We start from the raw sequence: 21869 nt of genomic DNA, 5'->3' as shown, positions 1-21869 counted from the left end.
GACGCAGGTGCCCGGTAGACGATGCAGAAAAATAGCGATAACCTGCATAGTAGCAAGTCATTTTCTTTGTGCATTAAACGAATGACTAGTCAATACAAAAATGTCACGGCGAATACCCGCAGATCAGGGAATCGAGTTGCGGAGCACTATCGTCGAAAAAAATTCCGTCGATATTGAATCAAATACCGTGCTTCTCGACAATAGTTCTCCCTCGCAAGTACAAACTGCATTAATTATAAAAAAAAAACTACAAAAAAATTAAGCATTACCTAGACGATAAATTCTGTCTTAATGTAAAAACCTTAACGACGAATTTGACATTTAATTAACGGTTGCAATGACATTAGCACGCGGTATAACGCAATCATTAATTAAACGAAGCCGTCTCTATAAAAGGAGTACAAATCGGTAAGTAATCTGACCTATTATAACAGGAAAGTTATAAATATGGAATTGGAGGGTTGTCGATTTAATCGTACAAGTAACGATAAGTTTCGATAAAAATCTCTGAATAAAAACTCACGCGCGACTTTGAAAATACTTTCTAAACTAAAACACGCGATATCTTACACTCGCGAGAAAAAATTAATGGAAGAGTGCGATGCCGTCGCGAGCGATTAACTTAACAGAAGGAAGCAGGCAAATAAACTAACACACCCGTTCTCACGGTCCTCGATGACCGTCGAAGACGAGAAGTTAGAATACCACCTCACTTGGCTTTCAAAAATCACTGCGTCGCTCGAACGGACAACAATTCGGTTCGGGTGTTCTCGAGAAAGAGAGCTTATCACAAGATGTATTGAGATCCGAAAGGAATTTTGACGTTTACGTCGATTTTGTCGAATCGATGTGCTAAGGACGGCAATGTTGTGTTCTTTCGTAGTTCCGTTCGGCGATCGTCGAGGTAACGCGGCACGAGCGATATGATCACGATACAAATATGTACATATATATATATATACATATATGTGTATACATACATACATGTATATACATATACATACACACACACATATATATATATATATATATATATATATATATGAACATAAGATGAGCTATCGTCAGGTATTTTTACACTGAGATAGTTCTCTATCGTGTCGACGGGCCGAAGAAGAGAAATGAGTCACAGAGAGAGGAGGAAGAGGGGGACAAAAAAAAAATGCCAATATAAGGAGACATGCAATTAATGGCCGTAACCGGATTACGACTGTCGATACGGTGTAACTAGCGGGAAATATACATATGGAAGTACACGGAGAAGAAAAGTATCGACACAGTGTCTCCATCGGAAGTTAATACTCCTGGCGCTCGAAACATTAAAATTTGGTCAACGCTCGATCGCTTTAGCAACGACAGCAAGACGCACAATCAATGAAATGTGTCTCGGGCTCCCTTTCCTCACATCACCTTCCTACTTCGAAGACGTAAAGAATTCCCATTCTCGAACAAGCTCAAAAGGCGCATTGGTATCGTGAGGATCCGGGTGTCCGGAAAATAAGGGTAAGTGCTCCTTACAGTCCCGCTTGCGTTCTCTTATTTTGCAGGCCTAAAAATGTACGTTTATACAATGATGATATATCATGATGTCGAGTTGCACTTGCCGTCGCCGATGACGGCAAGACACCGGGAGCACGCTGCGATCAGTTTTCGTTTGTCGTCAGGCGGAAGATATACGTGCCAAAAAGCGTCCAAATATCAACGCGTGCTCCCGATATTGCTCTCGTTCCGTAATTATTATAATTAAATACTAAACATTTTTTTTTCAACACTCATTACGTTTTTCTATCAATCTATTTATCTACGATATACATTGAATTTGCATATATTATTATGTCCCTCGCTTTATTCACCTACTCTAGCCCAAACATGTCTCTAAGTAGATGTCTTTATATATAAATAGATTCATGATCTATGACTTTGTAATGCATCGTTTTGAAATAAATTGCCATAAGTTACAATTTATTTCAAAATGAAGCGCCAGAAAGTCCTAGACAAAAGCGTTCCGTTTCTGCACATGAACCGTATGGGACGATAACGCATTATATAAGCGCATTGATTTGTTTCCTTTTTCTTATCACCTTTATTGCGAATAGAAAAATAAAACGAATCATATGCGATTGGAATTCATTAACAATATGCATACAAATCAACATTAACTTAAATATGTAGGTTCTTCAAAGACATTTGTTACGAATTCCAGAATAACAAATGTCCACAACTTATAGCGAACATTATCGCAGAATGATCTTTTTCCCGCCTAAATAACCTTCGCGGCATTGCACGAGAGACCATTCTCATACACGCATGAACTGCGCATGGAGTGAAACAGAACGACTTATGTGTTCTTTGTAAATGCGTTCGCTTTGAATGCTTACGCTTCATTCTGAGAATTCTTCGTTTCACACATAATGCGAATAACATATTATTTTATCATTTTTTAATATTTAGTGAACAAGAATATAAAATGATGTATCATGAACATCATACGTGAAACGAAATGTACTCTAAGCTTTATTCTATTTTCCTTCCATATGTAATAAGCGATAAAGAAAAGATAAAGATGTCATCTCATAACACAAATTTTTCGCGTAATGCGTGTAATTAAGTAGAGACCATTTTTCGAGTCGTTACATTTCTACTACGTATTTTCTGTCATGCGAAATTTCTACATGTTCCATGAAACGTAAGAAAGTGGATGACGTGCACGATAACCATTCATATATTCTTTTAAATCCTTCTAATAGAAATATAAAAGCAATTTATTTGTAGAAAATGCATGAGAAAACTCGATTTTCAGAAACTGTGTACAATAAACGTACGTAAATGAACGTACTTATATAAGTGTATGCGTGTGTTGCGTTACGCATAAATCATCTCCATATGTCATAGAGTGTAGTTACAAATGCATAACCAATAAATTGCTATAATTATTATTTCGATTAAAATACTCTGAAAAGAACATAAAAAAGATTGGTTATCGTGTACATGCCATTCAAATTTTTTAGTTCCATGAGACATATGGAAATTGAACTTAGCGTAACAAGAAATGTAGAGTCGTAATAATTTAAAATACGCGTAATGGCTCCTAACTGATCACGCAATACGCGAAAAATCTACGTCATGGGACAACATCCTACAGCTTAAAGCACGTGAGCGCTTAAAGTGAACGCAGTTCATACGCACCATGTGCAAAACTAACAGATCCATCTAAACATAGAAATCACTTAGATGCACTTTGTTTTTACAAAGATATCAACTTTGCGCAATTGTATAAGTACGGTAATAGCCGTGAGAATTTACAAATGCAAATTTACAATATGTTCGCTGCAAGTTTTCCTATTTTAAACTAAATTTCTTTTAAATTATCGTCCTTCTCGCTTACTCCACATGCCTTGTGTGTTAAAATAAATTAAAGATATATACAAATATATGTACATATTTAATAATTAAAAAGTGAATATTGTAATTAAAAATATTTTTTTTAATTATTTAAAAAATGAATAAAAAGAAATGTGTACCATCTTATAGCAATTAATCTGGCTTATATTCATTCACCTTTTAATTACTGAATATGTTACATGTGTAAAATGCAAGGCCTAAGCACACTATACGCCTATTTCCAATCTCTTACTATTTTTTTTATATTCTTTACGATTTTTATGTATTTCGTATATTTTACATATCTTATATATATTTATATATCGTCTATTATATGTACACAATCCAATTGCATATATGATATGCAGTAGAGCTATTATTATTATTATATGAATATATGATATAAATTATCAAATATATATGACATAGCTATTTCGAATTAAAGTATGTAAAGATATATTTTAATTCGAAATAGGTATGTTATATATATATATATTATAAAAACCAATCAATGATATATATAATACAACTGTTTTTTGAATTTGTTTTCTTTAATTATTTTTATTTTTTATGAATATCTAGACAATAAACATATATGAAAAAAAGACAAAAAGAAAGAAAAAGAAAAAAGAGGGAGAAAGCAGGGATAGTTATTGGCTTCATATATTTTGATTGAAAATCACTATTGAATTCTATTCAAGCGATAGTTATAAATCAAGAAAAAAAGTCCTTTTTATGACAATCATCTGATTTATATATATCGTATCCTATCCTTAAATTGGATGAAGTTTTTATCAATAATTTCGAATTCTTATATAGTATTTCTGATCCTACCATCAATGTGTCTCGATTGATCAAAAAGCTTTTTTTGCGGCAAATAGAATCATTCCTATCAGACATATGTAGCTCGGAAACATCGAGCAGTTTCAAAACCGTTCATATTTCACTCTTAATAAGATAACAAATGCGCTGGATAAAGCAACGCGTTAAGCGAGAAGGATGATATTACATTAAAACCGAATTACAATAAAATCGAAGAATGATATTACAGTAAATCGAAACTCGTCATTTTTTACTGTGTAGTATACCTGAATGGATTGAAGTCCCTATTTACTACGGAAAAACCACGAAATTCTTCTTGATCGATTTCGTACGATTTGTCTGGACTATCCGGCGTTAACACAGGATCCTCTTTTGTAAACACTGCATCAAAGTTCAAGGCTTCTTTTTCATTTTTCTAAAAATTTCGAGAAACAATGATGTTATACAATTCTGTGTCATTTAATATTTATTAATTGTAATAATAAAGCGTAAGACTCACAATTTTAGGTTTGATTGGAGGCTCTACTCTACGCGCTTCAAGAGCTTCCCAATCTAAATGTTTGAAAAATGGCTGATTTTTTATAGCATGTTCGCCACCATCAGCTGCAACACAACCTAATCGCTTGGCAGGATTCTTGGTCATAAAAGCTTTTACAACAGACACCGCATCTGAAGAAACCCACACTGGAAACACTAAGTCATCTCGCAATATTGCTTCGAATAAATCGTCTTCGGTCTCGGCTTCGAAAGGTGGTTGTCCAGCCACCATCTCGTATAACAAAACACCGAGAGCCCACCAATCAACACTAGCACCATATGGCAATTCTTGAAGTATCTCTGGAGCTATATAGTCAGGCGTACCACAAAATGTTGATGCTGTCGATTCTCCTTCGATTACATTTTCTTTACACATTCCAAAATCCGCAAGTTTACAATGTCCTTCCGCATCCAGCAGTATGTTGTCCAGTTTCAGGTCGCGGTATATAATGTGATGTTTATGCAGAAACTGAAGTGCGAGTGTCACTTCTGCTGCATAGAAACGTGCTCTCGGCTCTTCGAATTTTCGAGCCTTCTGGATATGGAACATCAGATCACCTGGAACAAATCAAGAGATAATAGCAGTATTCAGACATAAATAGAAGATACCTTTCATATTTTATTCTAAAATGGCAATTTGTACCTCCTTTAACGTATTCCATAACGAAGAAGAGTCGATCAACCGTTTGAAAACAACTGTGGATGGCCGTTAGAAAAGGATGTCTTGCTGCAAGGATTAAAATCTTCTTTTCTGTCATGGTGCAATCTACATCTTCATCTTGAATAATGACACTCTTTTTCAAGATTTTCACGGCATAAATTTCATCGGGATTACTTTTCAGTTCGACTAACATTACTTTACCGAAACTGCCTTTACCGAGGACTTTAATAAAATTAAAGTCATCCAATCCAATTTTTTTTACATTGCTGTTTTTATCATCATCTGAGTCTCTTAGACTTAACTGCGAATCATCTTTGGTGTAGGTTGAGTCGCTATAACTCCACTGCGAATCATCTTTGGTGTAGGTTGAGTCGCTATAACTCCACTGCGAATTATCTTTGGCATTAGTTGAATCTCTTTGACTCAAATACGAATCATCTTTGGAGTTAGTCGAGTCATTTTGACTCGAACAACTTGCGCCCGTTTCATATGACTGGTCATCTTTTGAAGGAAATTTTATCGTTTTTTGTCCTTTTTTCTGTCCTTTTTTCATTCCTTTTTTATCTTTTTTAAATTTTTTATCATCTTGATCTTTTGTCTTGTCTTCGTCCTTTTCTGCAACTGTAGGTGTTTGTGGACGTGAAGATACTCTAATCTTCGGAAGTCTTATTTGTTGTTTATTTGCACAGAAATTTATTTTTTTCAAAAGGTCGCTCAAAGCCTTGGTATCTATACCGCAACTGGGTGCAACATTCTTATAACATCGTTTATGAACATTCATGTTGCAAACTATAGGAAAAATATAATGCATTTAATGAATTGACTTAATTAAAATTTTAATACAAAAATATAAACAATATTACATTACCATCGCATTTCAAGCCTTGCCTAAAGAAGCCGTACAATAAGGATCCGCAGTGATCACAAAATGTCAATGTTTTATAATTATGAGGATTAAAGCGATGGGGAACATGTATACTAAAGCGTGCTGTTGCCTGCGTGATTTTGGTTCCCTCTTCTCCTTCGACTGGAACAATCTAATTGAATCATAAAAAAATCACTATCTTAGAAAAGTAATAAAATGATAAAATCTAATAGAATAAATTCAAAATTGATAACATAGAGAAATTTTTGTGTGTGTGCATGTACACATAAATATCATATAAAAATTATATTTTATACCTAAATGCACAACTCTGATTTACTCATTTAATCACAACCTTATTTAATCACTATTTTCTCATTATATATGTACAAATAAGATTTCTGATAAAATAGTGATTAAGAAAGGTAAAACCGTCATTAATATCATTAAAACTCGCCGAGTCCCTGGGACCCTTTTGGTTGGTAAACACAAAATTTGTTCAATAGTTGATTTTAATAGTATTTCGGTGATAATATCAATTAACAATACATAAATTACTTGTGATATTTCTATTACTATCTAATAAACATACCTCTTCTTTCATTCCTGAACAATTAGTTATCACCAAGTTATGACATCTTTTGTGGACTACGCAAGTACATACTGAAACAGCAATACATAAAGTATCCCCTTATAAAAATGCTTGTTTCCAAGATGTAAAATACAGCACGTCCAAAGCTAGCTGCATGCGTGATAAGACGCATCCGAAAATTATTTACAATAATACCATAAGCAAAAATAAAATTGAAATTTACTTAATATTATTTTCAACATGGAATCAGCAGTAGTTTCGGTACTAAAAATATTACCAAGCTCTAAGATAGCATGTTTGGATTTTTTATTGAAGGACAACATATAACAAATTGTGACAAACTATTTAGCTACAAATCTAAATTGTATTGAAATAAATAAAATAAAATCAGAAGAGACAGAGACCTAGTTAATACATTAAAAATCAAAATCCTTATATTACTAACTAATATAGCAATAAGTTAAGTAACAAAATATTTGATCATAAAGCAGATTAATATCAAGGCGGTCATGTGTACTAGTCGTGGTGAATAGAGAATGCATAAATTGACGCGACAATTATAGGACGTCATGGTAGTTAGGAATGAAGCATTAAAGAAGTAAAACGTTAAATCGATGAAATAAGAATCTTAATCGTGATTTTTCTCGTCGTTAAAACTCGCACGTACACATTCGTAACTGCACACATTCATACGTAAGGGTGCGGCAAGCGAATACATAACTATAATCTGTTAATAACAGTGTATGTGTCTTCTCACCTTGACACTGATAGCCTTGCTTGCCAAAGCCCCTGAAATATAACAGACAAAACACGTCACATCGTATCCTCATAATCCCTCCTAAGACACATACGTTTGCTTTCTTCAATCATGCTTAGTCATCATCAATGCTAGACTCCTTGATTTTTAGATGATTAATGACTTGTGCGATGAGAAAGATTGATCAAATCACTTCATAGATCCTAGTCGATATTTAACCTTCTATTTTACAAATTATTTATCGTTTATTTTAAAATATTGCCAATTAGAACAGTATGTTGTGCAAATGCTCCAACACCTAAATATCTTATGGATTCAGCAAATTATATAAGGCATGTATTCTTGTAAAACCCAAGCATGCAACCCTGTTTAAAACCTGTTTAAAATAGAGAAATTTATCCCAAATAGCGTTTGTGTAGAATATACCCTGTAGCAATACCAAGCTTGCTTATTTTAATCTGCACTTAAGTCTCCTGAGTTAAAAGAATTATTTATAATAACCCAATCTCCAATGCAAACCATTATTAAATACATACTAGCTAGTAAATACCTTTCCTTGACATTACTAATGCAGATAACAAGAAAAGACCAAATACCCAATGCATGCAATCCTGTATTTTGCAAATTTTTAATTGATTAATTCGAGGTGTACTATTAACTAAATTTTGACATATTTGTAAATGTATAATTGCGGGTGAAATGTACATCAGTTTAAGCAGTTCCCGTTTTCTAAATATTTTGAGATAGTACTCTATCAAAGATAGCGATCAAGAAGTATTGTATGTAAGATCTTAAATGACAGAAGCGATGTTTTTTTTACAAATATACATACCAAATGAAGTCACGACAGTGTGAACAAAACGTCGGTTGTTTCAAAAAGGTAGCCATAAATTTATGTCCATTTATTTGATGAACCCTTCGTCGCATCACTCTCTGGCGACTCAAGGGTTCTTCTTTCTCCTGAAATTCTCTTTCATGCCGGTCTTTCTTGCGAGTATCTTTAGGACGTTTACGTCCTTCACCACTAGATTCTCCATGGAAACTTGGTTGCCGAACTAAAAATTAAATCAAGTTATTGAATCGTATATATTTATAAAAGATTGAGATTTTTCTTACTTGGAGCATTCCACATTGCTATTATTAGTCGCAACCTTCCATGAGGTTCTAAGTCAACCTGCAACAATTTTCAATGTTATTTAAATAGTCCCAAAAATGCACACTATATCTTCATATATACAATCTATACACTGGGTCTTTCAAATTCATTTGAATATTGTGTACAATTCTAATACAAATGCAAATTTTTTATCATACCTTTTTCCAGAAAAAGATAGATATTATAGAATATGATTATGAAAAGTCTACATAATAAATTTAAAATAGTAAATAACACTAGTTTAAAAAAAAAAAAATTACATTGAAACGAGGTGTTTCCTATAGATTTTTGAAAGTTGTAAAAATATGTACAAAAAATGTAATATTTAATATTTTTTTTGTAAAAAAAATAAAGTTATCTTGAAATTCTAATCTCTAAAATCAAGATTGTTCATTCTAAAAAAAAAAACCCTTTTTTTTTCATTTCAATATTTTTTTTAGCCGTCAGATTTAAATACAAGATTTTACTAAGATAATAAATTTTCCATATATGATGAAGTCATGTGTACTTATAATCTCTATTTGTGGCTATCGATATATACATATACATATATATGCACGCGCGCATGCACACACACACGCACGCACGCACGCACGCACGCACGCACGCACGCACGCACGCACGCACGCACGCACGCACGCACGCACGCACGCAGAGAGAGAGAGAGTGCAATTTATCACTTATTGTGATGGATTCCGTTAAGAGTGTCTTGCAGGCAAACAGTCATAGGCTAACATTACATTTATCCGTTTTTTGCCATTCAACAAATTTTTTAAGTTTGTTAATTGGATATATGAGATAGAAAGATCTGAGAATCTTTTTTTCCTGCAGCCAGTTAACACGCTTGAAAAATCTGTCATACTTACAACGAAAAACGGAAAAATGTAATTAAAATATTAGCTATACATTATGCTTTTCAATTGTATATTAAGCTTTATTGTGTTACATAGTGTTGCTTGTGTACACATTTTTTTCAATGGATCCATAAGAGCCAATTTTCTCAGTGAACAGGTTGTACTCCGGAACTTATTAGAAAAGAAAATGTTGCAACTATTCTGTCCACAACGTTCGTTGCTAAAAAGCACCCATGCATTTGACTGCACGATGACACAACGTGCTCAACATGCTGGAACGCTTGAATAATCTCCAAATGAAAAACGAAAATATTTTGTACGTATATGGGTATATGTATTGGCAATACGTATACACATAGATCGGTATTCATAATCCGTTCTTATTTGAAGATTGTCTTAAGTAACACCTTAAGATACTAATACTTTAGACGATCTTAAATATAAGAATCGATTATGAATACCGGTCATACATACATAAAAAGAATGTTCAGTTTTCACGTTTAGAGGAAATTAAAATTATATGATCAACCTCCTGGTTTTAAACGCTTCTTACGCATGGTCAAGGTGCCCATGTTTTTATACGCCATCTACCAAAGCGAAAGAAACTTCTTCATTATGTTTGACAAAAATACAAAAATTTACGTTCATCTGACATTCGTCTGATCCAGAATCCTATCCACCATTACTTTAACTATATAGTCGAATCGGAACTGATATTTCATAACATATGAATACTTTAAAATATAAATGGATATATACTTATAGAAGAGTTAATTATCATAAACACTGTGTATGTATGTGTGTATGTAGCATACAGTAACACCATCTACCAAAGCAGAGAGAGAATCACCATAGACCGATATTCAAGTTAAGTTCTTGAAATTTTTATACTTGAAATTATCTGAAGTATAGTCTTAAGATCACAAACCAATCCTCTGATAAGCCTTCTAGCCGTATTAGCATTTTAAGACATTACTTAAGACGGTTTTGAAATAAAAACAGATTATTAAATATCGTCTTAGTTCAGTAACGGGTATCTTGCGCGTAGATTCCAGTTGCAGTCGATAATTCATCTCCCCTGGTAAAACGAACGAGAGGAATTATCGATTGCAATTGAAATTCACATACAACAGAGAAAATGTAGAAATAATCATCTCCCATAGTAAAACGTTGAGACATACTGACATACACGAAAATTCATTTTGTCACCAACAAGATATCTAGACATGAATAACATAACGACATGAATGTCCAAAAAGGGAACATAAGAAATTTTTTCCCCAAAAGGGAACAGAAGAGAACATCTTTATATGATGTTTGAAAGATAACTTCAATGACATTTTCAGGAATTTATATCTGCATTTTGGATATATTATTTTCTAGGTACTCAAAACGGTAAAACAGACGATTATTATAAATCTCATTAAAATATTTATAATATTTATAGGAATTGTGGCAGACATCTGTATGATATCTTTAAAACGTCTTATGGTCGTTTATTATATTTTATGGACAATTTCCTTAAAACGTATATTATAAAGATTTTCTTTAGACGTATATAAAGATCACATTTTAAGAGGATCCCAGATAACATCATGTCCAAAATGTGGACACTAGACATTTCGAAGACGTCTTAAAGATCGTTTTAAAATGTCTTATAATATGATATCTGAAAGCAATCTTTAAGACGTCTTTATGACGTTCACATTTTGGACGTAATGTTATCTGGGATCCCAGAACAATATGTTCAAAATGCATACATATGTCTTGAAAACGTTATCAAGATATCTTTCAAATATCATATCATAGATATCTTTTTTTAGACATGCATGTTATCTAAGATTTTATAATTTTATTCGTATGTTTTATTGACTAAATATAATAATTTTTTGTGTCGCATTTTCTTTTTCTTTTTTTTTTTATTGAATTAAAAATCCTTTTCCAGAATTGAAATATACATTAATATGTGTTACGAGGTGGAGCTGATACTGAGAACGGAAAAAATTTTGAAATTGAGATCTTTTTATCATATGTTAATCCAATGTGGCATCTACAGTTGTCAACATCATAACATTTGCTCGATGTAATAGTTTTGCAATATGTATTTACGAAATTGTAGTCTACAGATTAGTATTATAGATTATATGAACAAACAACGTCGTGTTCCTATAATTAGATTTATAGCGATTTCGGTTGGGATGCAATAGTGTGCACTGGTGCATATAAAGCTGTCTATAACACAATTGCTGTAAAAATATATTAAAAACGAATTAAATCGTGCAATTTCCAATACATTCTATTGTATTGTTAATAAAATATATATTTGCATTTTGTTTTTACATTCATAGTGATTTCGTTGGGACGAACCGACTGTATATTTCGAATATCGATGCAAACTGGTGTGTTCGGCTGGTCGAATGTTGCAATCTTTCGTCAATGTTGCATGTTCGTCTGGCTTCAGTAATACACCTCACAAGTGCACACAAAGGGTCGGTTTCACCAACGCTAGTTAATTAATCGACCGTTAACTGACCAATCTCATTTAGTGTTTAGTAGAATTGACCAATTACGGTTGACGGTTAATCCCGATTAGGACTAATCGGCGTTGGTGAAACCGGCCCAAAGTGGTCCCGACAAATTTAACGCTACACACTTTTTTCATGCAATCTCTTTTCAATTGTCTGGCGTCAATTTTGATTATATACCCTATTTTGATGCTGCAAATGAGCGTCGAGCATCAGAAAAACATCTTATTCACGTTATAATGAATGTTTTATATATGTTTATGGAATTGTGTATATTATCGCTATCAAGTGTGATGTGATGAATTAATATACCTGATAATACGTAAAAAAAATAACGAAATTGAAAATTACATTGAAAAAGTTGTGTGAAAAATGTCCAATAAAACAATCAGTTTTGCAGATTAGATTAACTGTAATAATGTGATTTATCTATCTATCTATAATTCGGTTTGTAACATTCTGCGACGTTTTCCGATCTTCAGTATTGGGAGTTTTTTTTGAGCAATGAGTCCTTTTTCTGGAATTAAGTTGCCAGCCTAATGCCCAATCTCCGGTCTGAGGGATAAAGACATATATCTAGTGATATATGGGATCTACCGTTTAACGCCGGATCTGAACAGCACTGGTGATCATAGATCTCTTGATCTCTAGGTAGAAGTCATTTTCAGTTCCTTACACGCGAAAAATCGCGTGTAGGCGCACAGGTGGGATTGACTCGCGTCTACAGATCGCGAGTCAATCGCATCGAGCGGTGAGCAACTCGATGTCTCTTATGTGATCTATTACATAGAAAATATTTATTTACAGTTTCAAAGTTATTTCTAAATGTTACGAGAGACGTACTATACGAAATAATAGAGAAATTCGAAAGGTCAATATTTTACAGTATACAACGATTTTAATATGCATCACTACACACCAGTGTTCCCAGATGAAATCGCTATTAGACGTCTAATTCGATATAAAAATACGTTACGCAAATTTATGCGTATGTATGCGTATGATATTGATGTAGTAGTACGTAGTGATGTATCGATGTGTGTCAATTAACACGTAAATCGTATGTGTGTAAATCCCACTGATAATGAGTCGATAAAACAGACGATTTTAGGATCTATTTTAGACATGTATATTTTCAATCAATAACATAGATATTCTTTTCAATTTCATAGAGCATATACTGCTGCATTAATAGAAAACATTAAAGGAAATCCCTCTAAAGTTGATTTCTTTTCATTATTTTAAATACTAATTTCTGTCTCTCTTATATAACTTTTCTATCAGCGCAGGGTATGTATAATGTTTTATGCAAAACAAATTATTAAAAAATTTGTAATTTAATTTTTTTCGTAGTTTTATTTTTTCTCTTCTTACATAGCGTAAATGTATTATAATTTATTTTAGAAAAAGTGTAACATTTTGGTGCTAATAAGAATATTAAGAAATATTCAACATAAGGATAATGCTAAGAAATTAACAGTTTATAAAATATTTAATTTTCTAATAAATTTTAACAATTTTTAAATATTTTGTACAACACTTTACATAAAATAATGAAATAATGAGATAAAAATATAAGATTGACACCTAAAATACATATTTATATAAGAAAAAATTTACATCTCGACATCTCTTTTTGATCGAGAGTATCGTTTGCTAAAAAAATGTATAACTAAAAAACGTTATCTAAATTTCTTGCAAACGAATAAACTTGCTTCAAGAATACCATAATATATTTTTCTAATGATTATTTTGGAATATCGTATAATCATTGTTTTGACATAAATAAAATATAATTGCTTTTGTAAAGAACACACAACTTGCAATATGTGTTACAAATTTTATTTTTTAAAGCGAATGCTTTTTGCACGATTTATTTCATTATTCTATGTATAAAGTATTTAAAAATAAAAAAATAAATAGTTTATGAAATATTTCACATTTAATGTCGTAATGTCAGAATAAAATATCTTCTACAATATTCTACATTATTAACTTTCTGTTAATCTTATTTGAATACTTTTCTGAATTCAATGTGACTGCAGAAATCAAATTATACAGAGAAAAAAAATCTTAGTTTCTATAACTTAGAAGACATCGATACTTTTAAAATATCAAAAAAATCCCATTTCATTAAAACACTTAAAAAATTTTTTTAATATTACAATTAAAATATATTTCTCAAGAAGAGTATTTCTTTTAATTAAAAAGATATATCATCACCTAGCAACACACACACACGCACGCACGCACGCACGCACGCACGCACGCACGCACAAAATTATAAAATAAGTATAGAAACTATAAAACATGCGAGATGCATGTGTAGAACAAAATTCAAGGTTTTGTTGGTAACTAATTTAATCTTTCTCTTCAATAAATAAAAATAGCATTTATGTACTCTATCTTATTTAGAATAATATTATGCAAAATAAGAAAATATTAAAGATACACTGATTTTTTTTATTTATATCGGTTTCATTTATATATAAAATTACTAAGAAAAATTTGAAATTATTTTTTATTCCCGTATATACAATATCTAATTTATATAAATTCTAAGTGTAAGACTGTACATTGAAGATTGTAAATTACAGATTATAATTTAATTAAAACAAAATAGATTTATATTATTTAATTGATGGATTTTAATCTTCAACCTTCAATCTCCTCTCACATATTTTTCCATTGTACCGAAAAAAATGCTAAACTCTAATAAATCATTTATTTGAATAGTTTCATCTAAATATTTACTAAATACAATATAAAGATATATTTATTAGGTACAAAAACCATTAATTGAACTTAATTGTCATTTCTTTTTGAGTAAATATTTAATTATTCAATTATTTAATTATTCAAAGCATTATTCAAATAATTTTTTTATTAAAATTTAGAATATTTTCCTCAGTGTGTGAACAAGTATATATTTATATATATATATATATGTATATATTCATATTCATAAATAATATTGTTATATTATTATTTATATTATTCAAATATTATTTTAATATTGTTTTACGAATATTTATTATATATATTTGTGTGTTAGGTGTTCATACCGAATAAAGAACTTTAGCTTAATTTGAATAAAAATTTTTTAAATTAATAAATGTAAAACTAAACATTAAAAGATCAACGTGTCATGATTAAACAATTTTTGTGTAATATAAAATATTATGAAGGAAGAGTAGAGGATCAACTCCAATGGTATCAACAGGTTTGTTTTTATTGTTGATCTAGACTGCACTAGAACTTTCCTTATTGCAAATATCAAATATATACTCATTTCATTTTAAGAGAATGTATATACCTAGTTCAGCTCTTTATAAAAAACAGATTCAATAACTCTCAGTTACCGCATGTATTTTTATTTATGTCGTTACCGTACGAAAGTATGGCGTACCCCATCGAGTCCAAGTAGTTTAAATTTTTAATAAAATGATTAAAATAAGGTTGCAAAATCCTTATCTTAGAGGGTCTAAAGAAGAGTCCCCCGTATGAGTTGCCGAAAACTGTAAATTGTAAATAATATTGAACAATAAAAAGTGCATTTTTCATTCAAATAATCATGAAAACTTTCTTTTTTAAATTATTAATTACATTTAATATAGAAATAAAAATAAAAAAATTCAAAGAATAAATAGTTAAAAGTATATATTTAATGATTAAAAATTGTATAAAAAAATTGCCTAACATATTTATTTTCAAATTGCATGATTTTTTACAAAAAAAAAAATTATTAGTTGATACTTATACAGATATATTACATACAATTGTATATAATATATAACAAGTATTTATAAAGATATAAAATAAAAGAATTAAAGAGGAATGAATAGTTGTACATGTGAATAAAAAAAATGTATTTGAACATTTCCTCGAACAAGTATACGTATATACTTTTTTCAAAATTGCACGCACAAGAGATATTGCACGATATTTATAGAATATAATATTCTATATATAGAGTATTACATTCTATGTATAGATATGGAAAAAACGATCACTACGGCTTTTTCACACAACTGATGACAACGCTATAGGTAGGGACAAGTATACAATGAACACTTAACTTATTTCCCCCTCCACATTGAAACCCCTCACTCCCCGGTATCTACAAATCTTGCGCGATTTTTAAACGCTCCGGGTACTCCATATCCCCGTACGGCGAGGGTTAATACGACCTGTCAACACACACGCGTGCAACACGACGCCGCGCGGAGGTGTACATTTGGTACATACACACACACGCACGTACACATGCACGCGCGTGGTTCAGGCTCATCGGGATGAAAAACGTAGACGGGCACGGGCGAAACTTACCCAGAAATCGTTGATCCCGTCGTGTAGATTTTTGATAAGTAATGTGAACGGAATGATACAATTCGCGATGAAATAATCTGGCGGTAATACCGCGTCGTGGAAGATGGTGAGACCCAGTTCGGTCGCCTTTCGTACTTTGTGAGTGAAGATTTCATGCCACACTGGATCCGAGGTCCTCAGCTTGGTGCTAGTACGGGCCAATTTAATTTCGTCCACGTGCAATTGCACGTAGGGGTCCAGTGAAGGCTCCTCATTCTCCTTCCAAAATTGCTTCTGTTTGTCGGTCGCGCGTAGACTTCTGGCTTCGCAGATTTCGATCTGCACCTTGCCCGAGAACATCGTGACGTATTTTGAACGAAATCGACAAACGATCTCGTACAATCTGCAGAGGCAGACAGGGAGAGAGAGAGAGAGAAAGAGATAGATATAGAAAGAGAGAGAGAGAGAAAGAGAGAGAGAGAGAGAGAAAGAGGCAGTAATTGGTAGATTCGCAGGATGGATGCCTGTATTCTTCGACAGATCGAACTAAACAGGTATCACCTCTCGGCAGTCTGGGCTCTCGTGGTGAACGCGCATATATAGAAAATCGCGCGCCCACGCTTTTTACCCTCTCCTGCGCTTCAATCCATCCGGGCGCTCTCCCACTACCACTGTGTGTCAAACGTTCTCCTACGCCTATGCCTCCTCCACCTCCTCCTCCTCGTCGCCCAGGTAGCCCAGGTTACCCTTTCCCTTTCCTCCTCCACCACGGGTACTAACGAACGCGGTGGAATTATGAACACTCTACTGGGCGCTTGCTTTGCGTGCATAACAGGAACGAGCAGCGCGGCCTGTTCGCCGCTTCTTCCCTTCCTGATCGCAGCACGACGGTACGACGGTCCGACGACAACGATGACGACGACGTGCCGAGGAAGACGAGCGCGGGACACGAGTACAGGGCCTGCCCTCGTCTTCTTCTTGTCCCCCTGATACCCATTCCTCTCTTCCGGCGTGTGCTCCTTCCTCGCGTACCTCGGTCACTGTTTCGAGGAAATCGGCGAAACACGTCAATCGGGCGAACTAAGCGCGCGGTGTTCCCCCGACGTTCGTTCTAACGACGATCGCGGAATAACGTGGATGTATCCATGGGTGGTGGGAAACGAGCGATTTTCTTCGCTTGTCCTAGACTATCTTGTACCGACCCGAACGGAATCGAGGACCGCTCGATTGCTTATTTACGTTCCACACTTAACGAACATCGACCGCATTCCAGGCCTACCACAGACAGTTCCGGGAGATTGGCTTAATACTGTACCCGCGAACTACCGACTGTACCGACGGTTTCTTCTAGAGATGATGGAGAAGTACGTTCGATTTTGTTTCAGTCATTATGCCCGTATTGCCGAGTCTGTTCGAAAGTTTTCTCCAAAGTTATATTACGAGTTTCTCAACATTTTTGCCATAATTTTAATATTTCTTTGTATTGTTCTTTCGTTTTTCTCCTAAACATTCTATACCTCTAAAAATTTTCTCGATGAAAAGAAAAATTCTTCAAATTTAGAGAAAAATTCCTCCAATTTGACAAGGTGACAAGTAGATATGTATATATACAGGTGCATATATGTGGTAAAACTTTACTTTGCAAACGTGATACAAGTAGTAAACCAAAGTCGTCCACACGGTGCTAGAATTTGTTCCAAATTCTCAAACTGAGAAATATATAAATAATCAACTGGCCATTTTTCCATAAAAACTATGGCCCGTATTCAGAACGCACTTTTATCGATAAAAGCGCGCTTTTATATCTGAAATTCTATAGTATACGTGACGTAAACTATAGCATGTTAGCACGCTAAAGCCATTGTATGGCACATACAAAAACGTAAGGCTGTAAAACGTAATCAGTAAACGAATTGGCCAATCACAGTAGAGACCGTAAGGCTGGTAGCGAATCCAATGTTAAGCCCATGACACATAGAAAAACGTAAGGCCGTAAACGTAATCAGTAAGCGAATTGACCAATCACAGTTGAGAACGTAAGCGGCGGCTACTTACGTTCTCAACTGTGATTGGTCAATTCGCTTACTGATTAGGTTTACGGCCTTACATTTTTCTTTGTGCCATGGGCTTTAAGCCCTAAACACAATGCGAGGGAATAGCGATAGCGATAAGTTTCACCTTATCAGAAATCGAATACACCGGAATATGCATTTTTGATAGGTTGAAACTTATCGCTATCGCTATTCCCTCGCATTGTATTTAAGGCTTTAGAGTTGGGTTAAAGTACAAGAACTGACCAACCACAGTCGAGCATTCCTCTCTCATTTGACTATAAGATGGGAATACTAAAAACCTATAATCAAAGATGTGCCAACTGTCCCCACCACTACTTCTGCCCGACATTTTGTACCCAACTTCTCACCTAGCCTGGCAGCGTTAAGCGGGGAGCACAGACTTTTGCATAACGCATAAAGCATGTGCATAAGGAATTTCATTGGCCCATTTTCTTATGCATGAGTCAATGGACCAATCAAATTCTTTATGTATATGTATTATGCGTTATGCAAAAGTCTGTGCTCCCCGCTTTAAGGTTGATTTATACTGGCCGTAAACTGTTAACTTATGCCGTAATCTGTAAAAATTGACCAATCACAGTCGAATGAGAGGGGAATAATCGATTATAATTGGTCAATTTTTACAGATTACAGCATAAGTTAACAGATTACGGCCAGTATAATCCAACCTTCACGCTGGATTCACACTACATCCGATTTTCGTCGTACGACGACTCTGCAACCAATCAGGAAACAAAATTTTGCTTCGTCTCGATGATACGATTTTTCTGATTGGTTACAGAGTCATCATACGACGAAAATCGGAAGCAGTGTGAATCCAGCATAAGTTTCAAAGAATAATTATGAGGTCTGTTCGCGTTGCATGAAATCCCCAAATAATTTTACACTTAAAATGAAATAGATATATATTCGGCGTTAAAAAGAGAGAAAGCGAAGATGGTAAGTGCAAAAAGTGCAAGCAACACGAACAGACCTATTGTTATCCACAATAAGTTCCACCCATATAAGGCCTGTTCTTTTTGCCTGCACTGTCTGAACTGGTACATACAGTGCAATAAGTTGAAATGAAACAAACGTATATCTGTTTCACTTCAACTTATTGCATTCTGTGCACCAGTTCAGTAAAAAGAACAGGCCTTCACAATAAGTTCCATCACCAATAACAACCTTGATACATACATATATCTTAAGCCTACGGCACACGGTGCTTGTTTTCCTGCTGGATTGCTAGCTGGATTAGAATCTTGCCACCGTATTGGCTGCGGTGCTGAAAGTGCCAATATCGCGGCCAATCCGATGGCAAGAATCTGATCTAGCTAGCAATCCAGCAGGAAAACAAGCACCGTGTGCCGCTGGCTTTACTCCAAATCTCCTACTTAGAATACTTGGATCAGTGCAAAAGTTCATACCCGATTATCCGAATCCGATTCGTATAGATGGAACTAGTGAAGAAACATGGTGAGTCTATTGGGTCTATTGTTGTTTATGTATGCATATACATATATCGTTGAAAAGATAGCGGTCAGCTGGTCATTGATCATTTAAGCATCAGAAGTGTTTTGAATGTAAGTTGTGAAAAAATGTCATTGGAGAAGATAAACAAGGAGAAGTTGCATTTTCGACATGTGATGCTTTACGAGTTTCGGAAAGGAATAACCAGTGTCGCTGCGACAAGAAACATTCAGAAGGTTTATTTGGACCGTGCACCAGCCCTTAAAACGGTGAGGAAGTGGTTTATTAAATTTCGTCGTGGTGAATTTAGTCTCGAAGATGAACCTCGTTCTGGGCGTCCTTCCATCGATGACGATGTTCTGAGCGCAATAATACCAAACTATACACGCCTTACGACGGAAGATGTTGCTGAAATCCTGAACATTGAGCCATCAATAGCGTTTCAGCGTTTAGAGAAGATGGGACTCACTCTGAAACTCAATACTTGGGTACCGCATTCGTTGTCTGAAAGAAACAAGTTGGACCGTATCTCCGCAGCTACTTCTTTACTCAGACGCATGGAAAAAGAGATTTTTTTGCACCGTTTGGTGACTGGCGACGAAAAATGGGTCTTGTATACCGGCATCAAACACAAGCGTTTGATCGCTGGCAACAGCACTTCGAAGGAAGCAAATGAACCGGCAGATTCAATTGCCAAAGCCAATTTGCATTTGAAGAGGGTCTTGCTGTCTGTTTGGTGGGATTGCCAAGGTGTTATATATTTTGAGTTGCTTCCTGCTGGCCAAATGATTAATCCAAAGAAATACTGCCAACAACTAACCAAATTGAATGAAGCAATCAAAGAAAAACGCCCGAATTTGGTTAATCATAGAGGCGTTATCTTCCACTATACCAATGCCAGACCACACACTTCGGAAATGACTCTAGACAAATTAAAAGAATTGAAATGGGAAATCTTAGTGCATCCACCACATTCTCCAGACATGACACCCTCCGATTATCATTTGTTTCGGTCATTACAAAACGATTTAAATGGCAAGAATTTTGATTCTGTGGAGGTTGTCAAAAATCACATTACTGCATTCTTTAACTCAAAATCACGTGATTTTTTCAAATGTGGTATCTATAAATTGGTTGAACGTTGGAAAATGATTATCGAGAACGATGGCGAATACATCCAATAAAGGCGGTTTTTTTTTTATAATAGCAAATGCTTGACTTTTATTTATAAGTCGAATACAAATTTTGCACTAGTCAAATAGAATTAGTGATTCTATTGATCCAATAGAAATATCACATAAATTATTAATTTTTTAATAATTGTTCCGTAATATTTTTATAAACAGAATAATGAGACAAATCAACTGGTGTAAAGAAAACACATTTGCTTCAAAAAGAATATAGTAGATAAAATGGATAATCTTTTAAATAAGCAACTATGTGTTTTCTCTTTACACTAATTGATTTATTTCATTATTCTGTTTATAGAAGTATTAAAGTACAATTATAAAAAAATTAATATTTCATGAGATATTTAATATTTTATGTCAATATAAATTAGAATAAAGTCTAAAATATCTTGCATAAATGATTGGTTTGTCAGTATCTGTATCTTCACACTTTTATATGCAGACTTAAAGAAATCATAATTATGTAAAAAGTCACACAATTTTATTTTGAAAAGTGGAGTTGACCTTCATATCTTTTTAGTGCCTCCACTTAGACAAAAACTAACATGACAAAAACATGTCCTCCTCAAAACTGTACCACTTTTATCTGAAACATTTTTTTGTATCAAAAATAAGCAAGTTATTTAGGTGATCTGTTTTAGATGCCTGTATGTGTAGCATATGTGAGTGAGATATTGATGTAGTGATGTGTCAA

General features: G+C 33.8%; 1 protein-coding gene across 2 annotated transcripts; it reads right to left on the bottom strand.

The window, feature by feature from the left end:
• Positions 1-1530: 1530 nt before the first annotated feature.
• Pkc98E (Protein kinase C) lies at positions 1531-17805 on the bottom strand. 2 transcript variants are annotated; one of them, XM_018547242.1, is made up of 10 exons: positions 16480-17805; positions 8732-8789; positions 8448-8670; positions 7616-7647; positions 6859-6929; positions 6270-6438; positions 5384-6190; positions 4703-5298; positions 4470-4618; positions 1531-1549 (listed from the first exon to the last, which is right to left on the bottom strand). In XM_018547242.1, the coding sequence occupies exons 1-10, from the start codon at positions 16816-16818 to the stop codon at positions 1537-1539; spliced, it is 2457 nt and encodes an 818-aa protein (XP_018402744.1). In that variant the 5' UTR covers positions 16819-17805; the 3' UTR covers positions 1531-1536. The 2 variants fall into 2 exon arrangements, with proteins under 2 accessions (XP_018402744.1, XP_018402742.1); XM_018547240.1 differs by lacking the exon at positions 1531-1549 and having other exon boundaries at positions 4450-4618.
• Between the last annotated feature and the right edge of the window lie 4064 nt (positions 17806-21869).

The sequence above is a fragment of the Cyphomyrmex costatus genome, unplaced genomic scaffold (genome assembly GCF_001594065.2).
Source record: "Cyphomyrmex costatus isolate MS0001 unplaced genomic scaffold, Ccosl1.0 scaffold61, whole genome shotgun sequence".
NCBI classification, from domain to species: Eukaryota; Metazoa; Arthropoda; class Insecta; order Hymenoptera; family Formicidae; genus Cyphomyrmex; species Cyphomyrmex costatus.
Note: the sequence above shows the minus strand (reverse complement) of the source record. Positions and strands in the feature narration are given on the sequence as shown.

Coding starts and splice junctions, on each gene's coding strand:
- Pkc98E (XM_018547240.1), bottom strand. CDS start 16,818: ATGTTCTCGGGCAAGGTGCAGATCGAAATCTGCGAAGCCAGAAGTCTA. Junction 6,439..6,858: donor GTTCAGGAATGAAAGAAGAG/GTATGTTTATTA, acceptor TGATTCAATTAG/ATTGTTCCAGTCGAAGGAGA. Junction 6,191..6,269: donor GCAAGGCTTGAAATGCGATG/GTAATGTAATAT, acceptor TTTTTCCTATAG/TTTGCAACATGAATGTTCAT.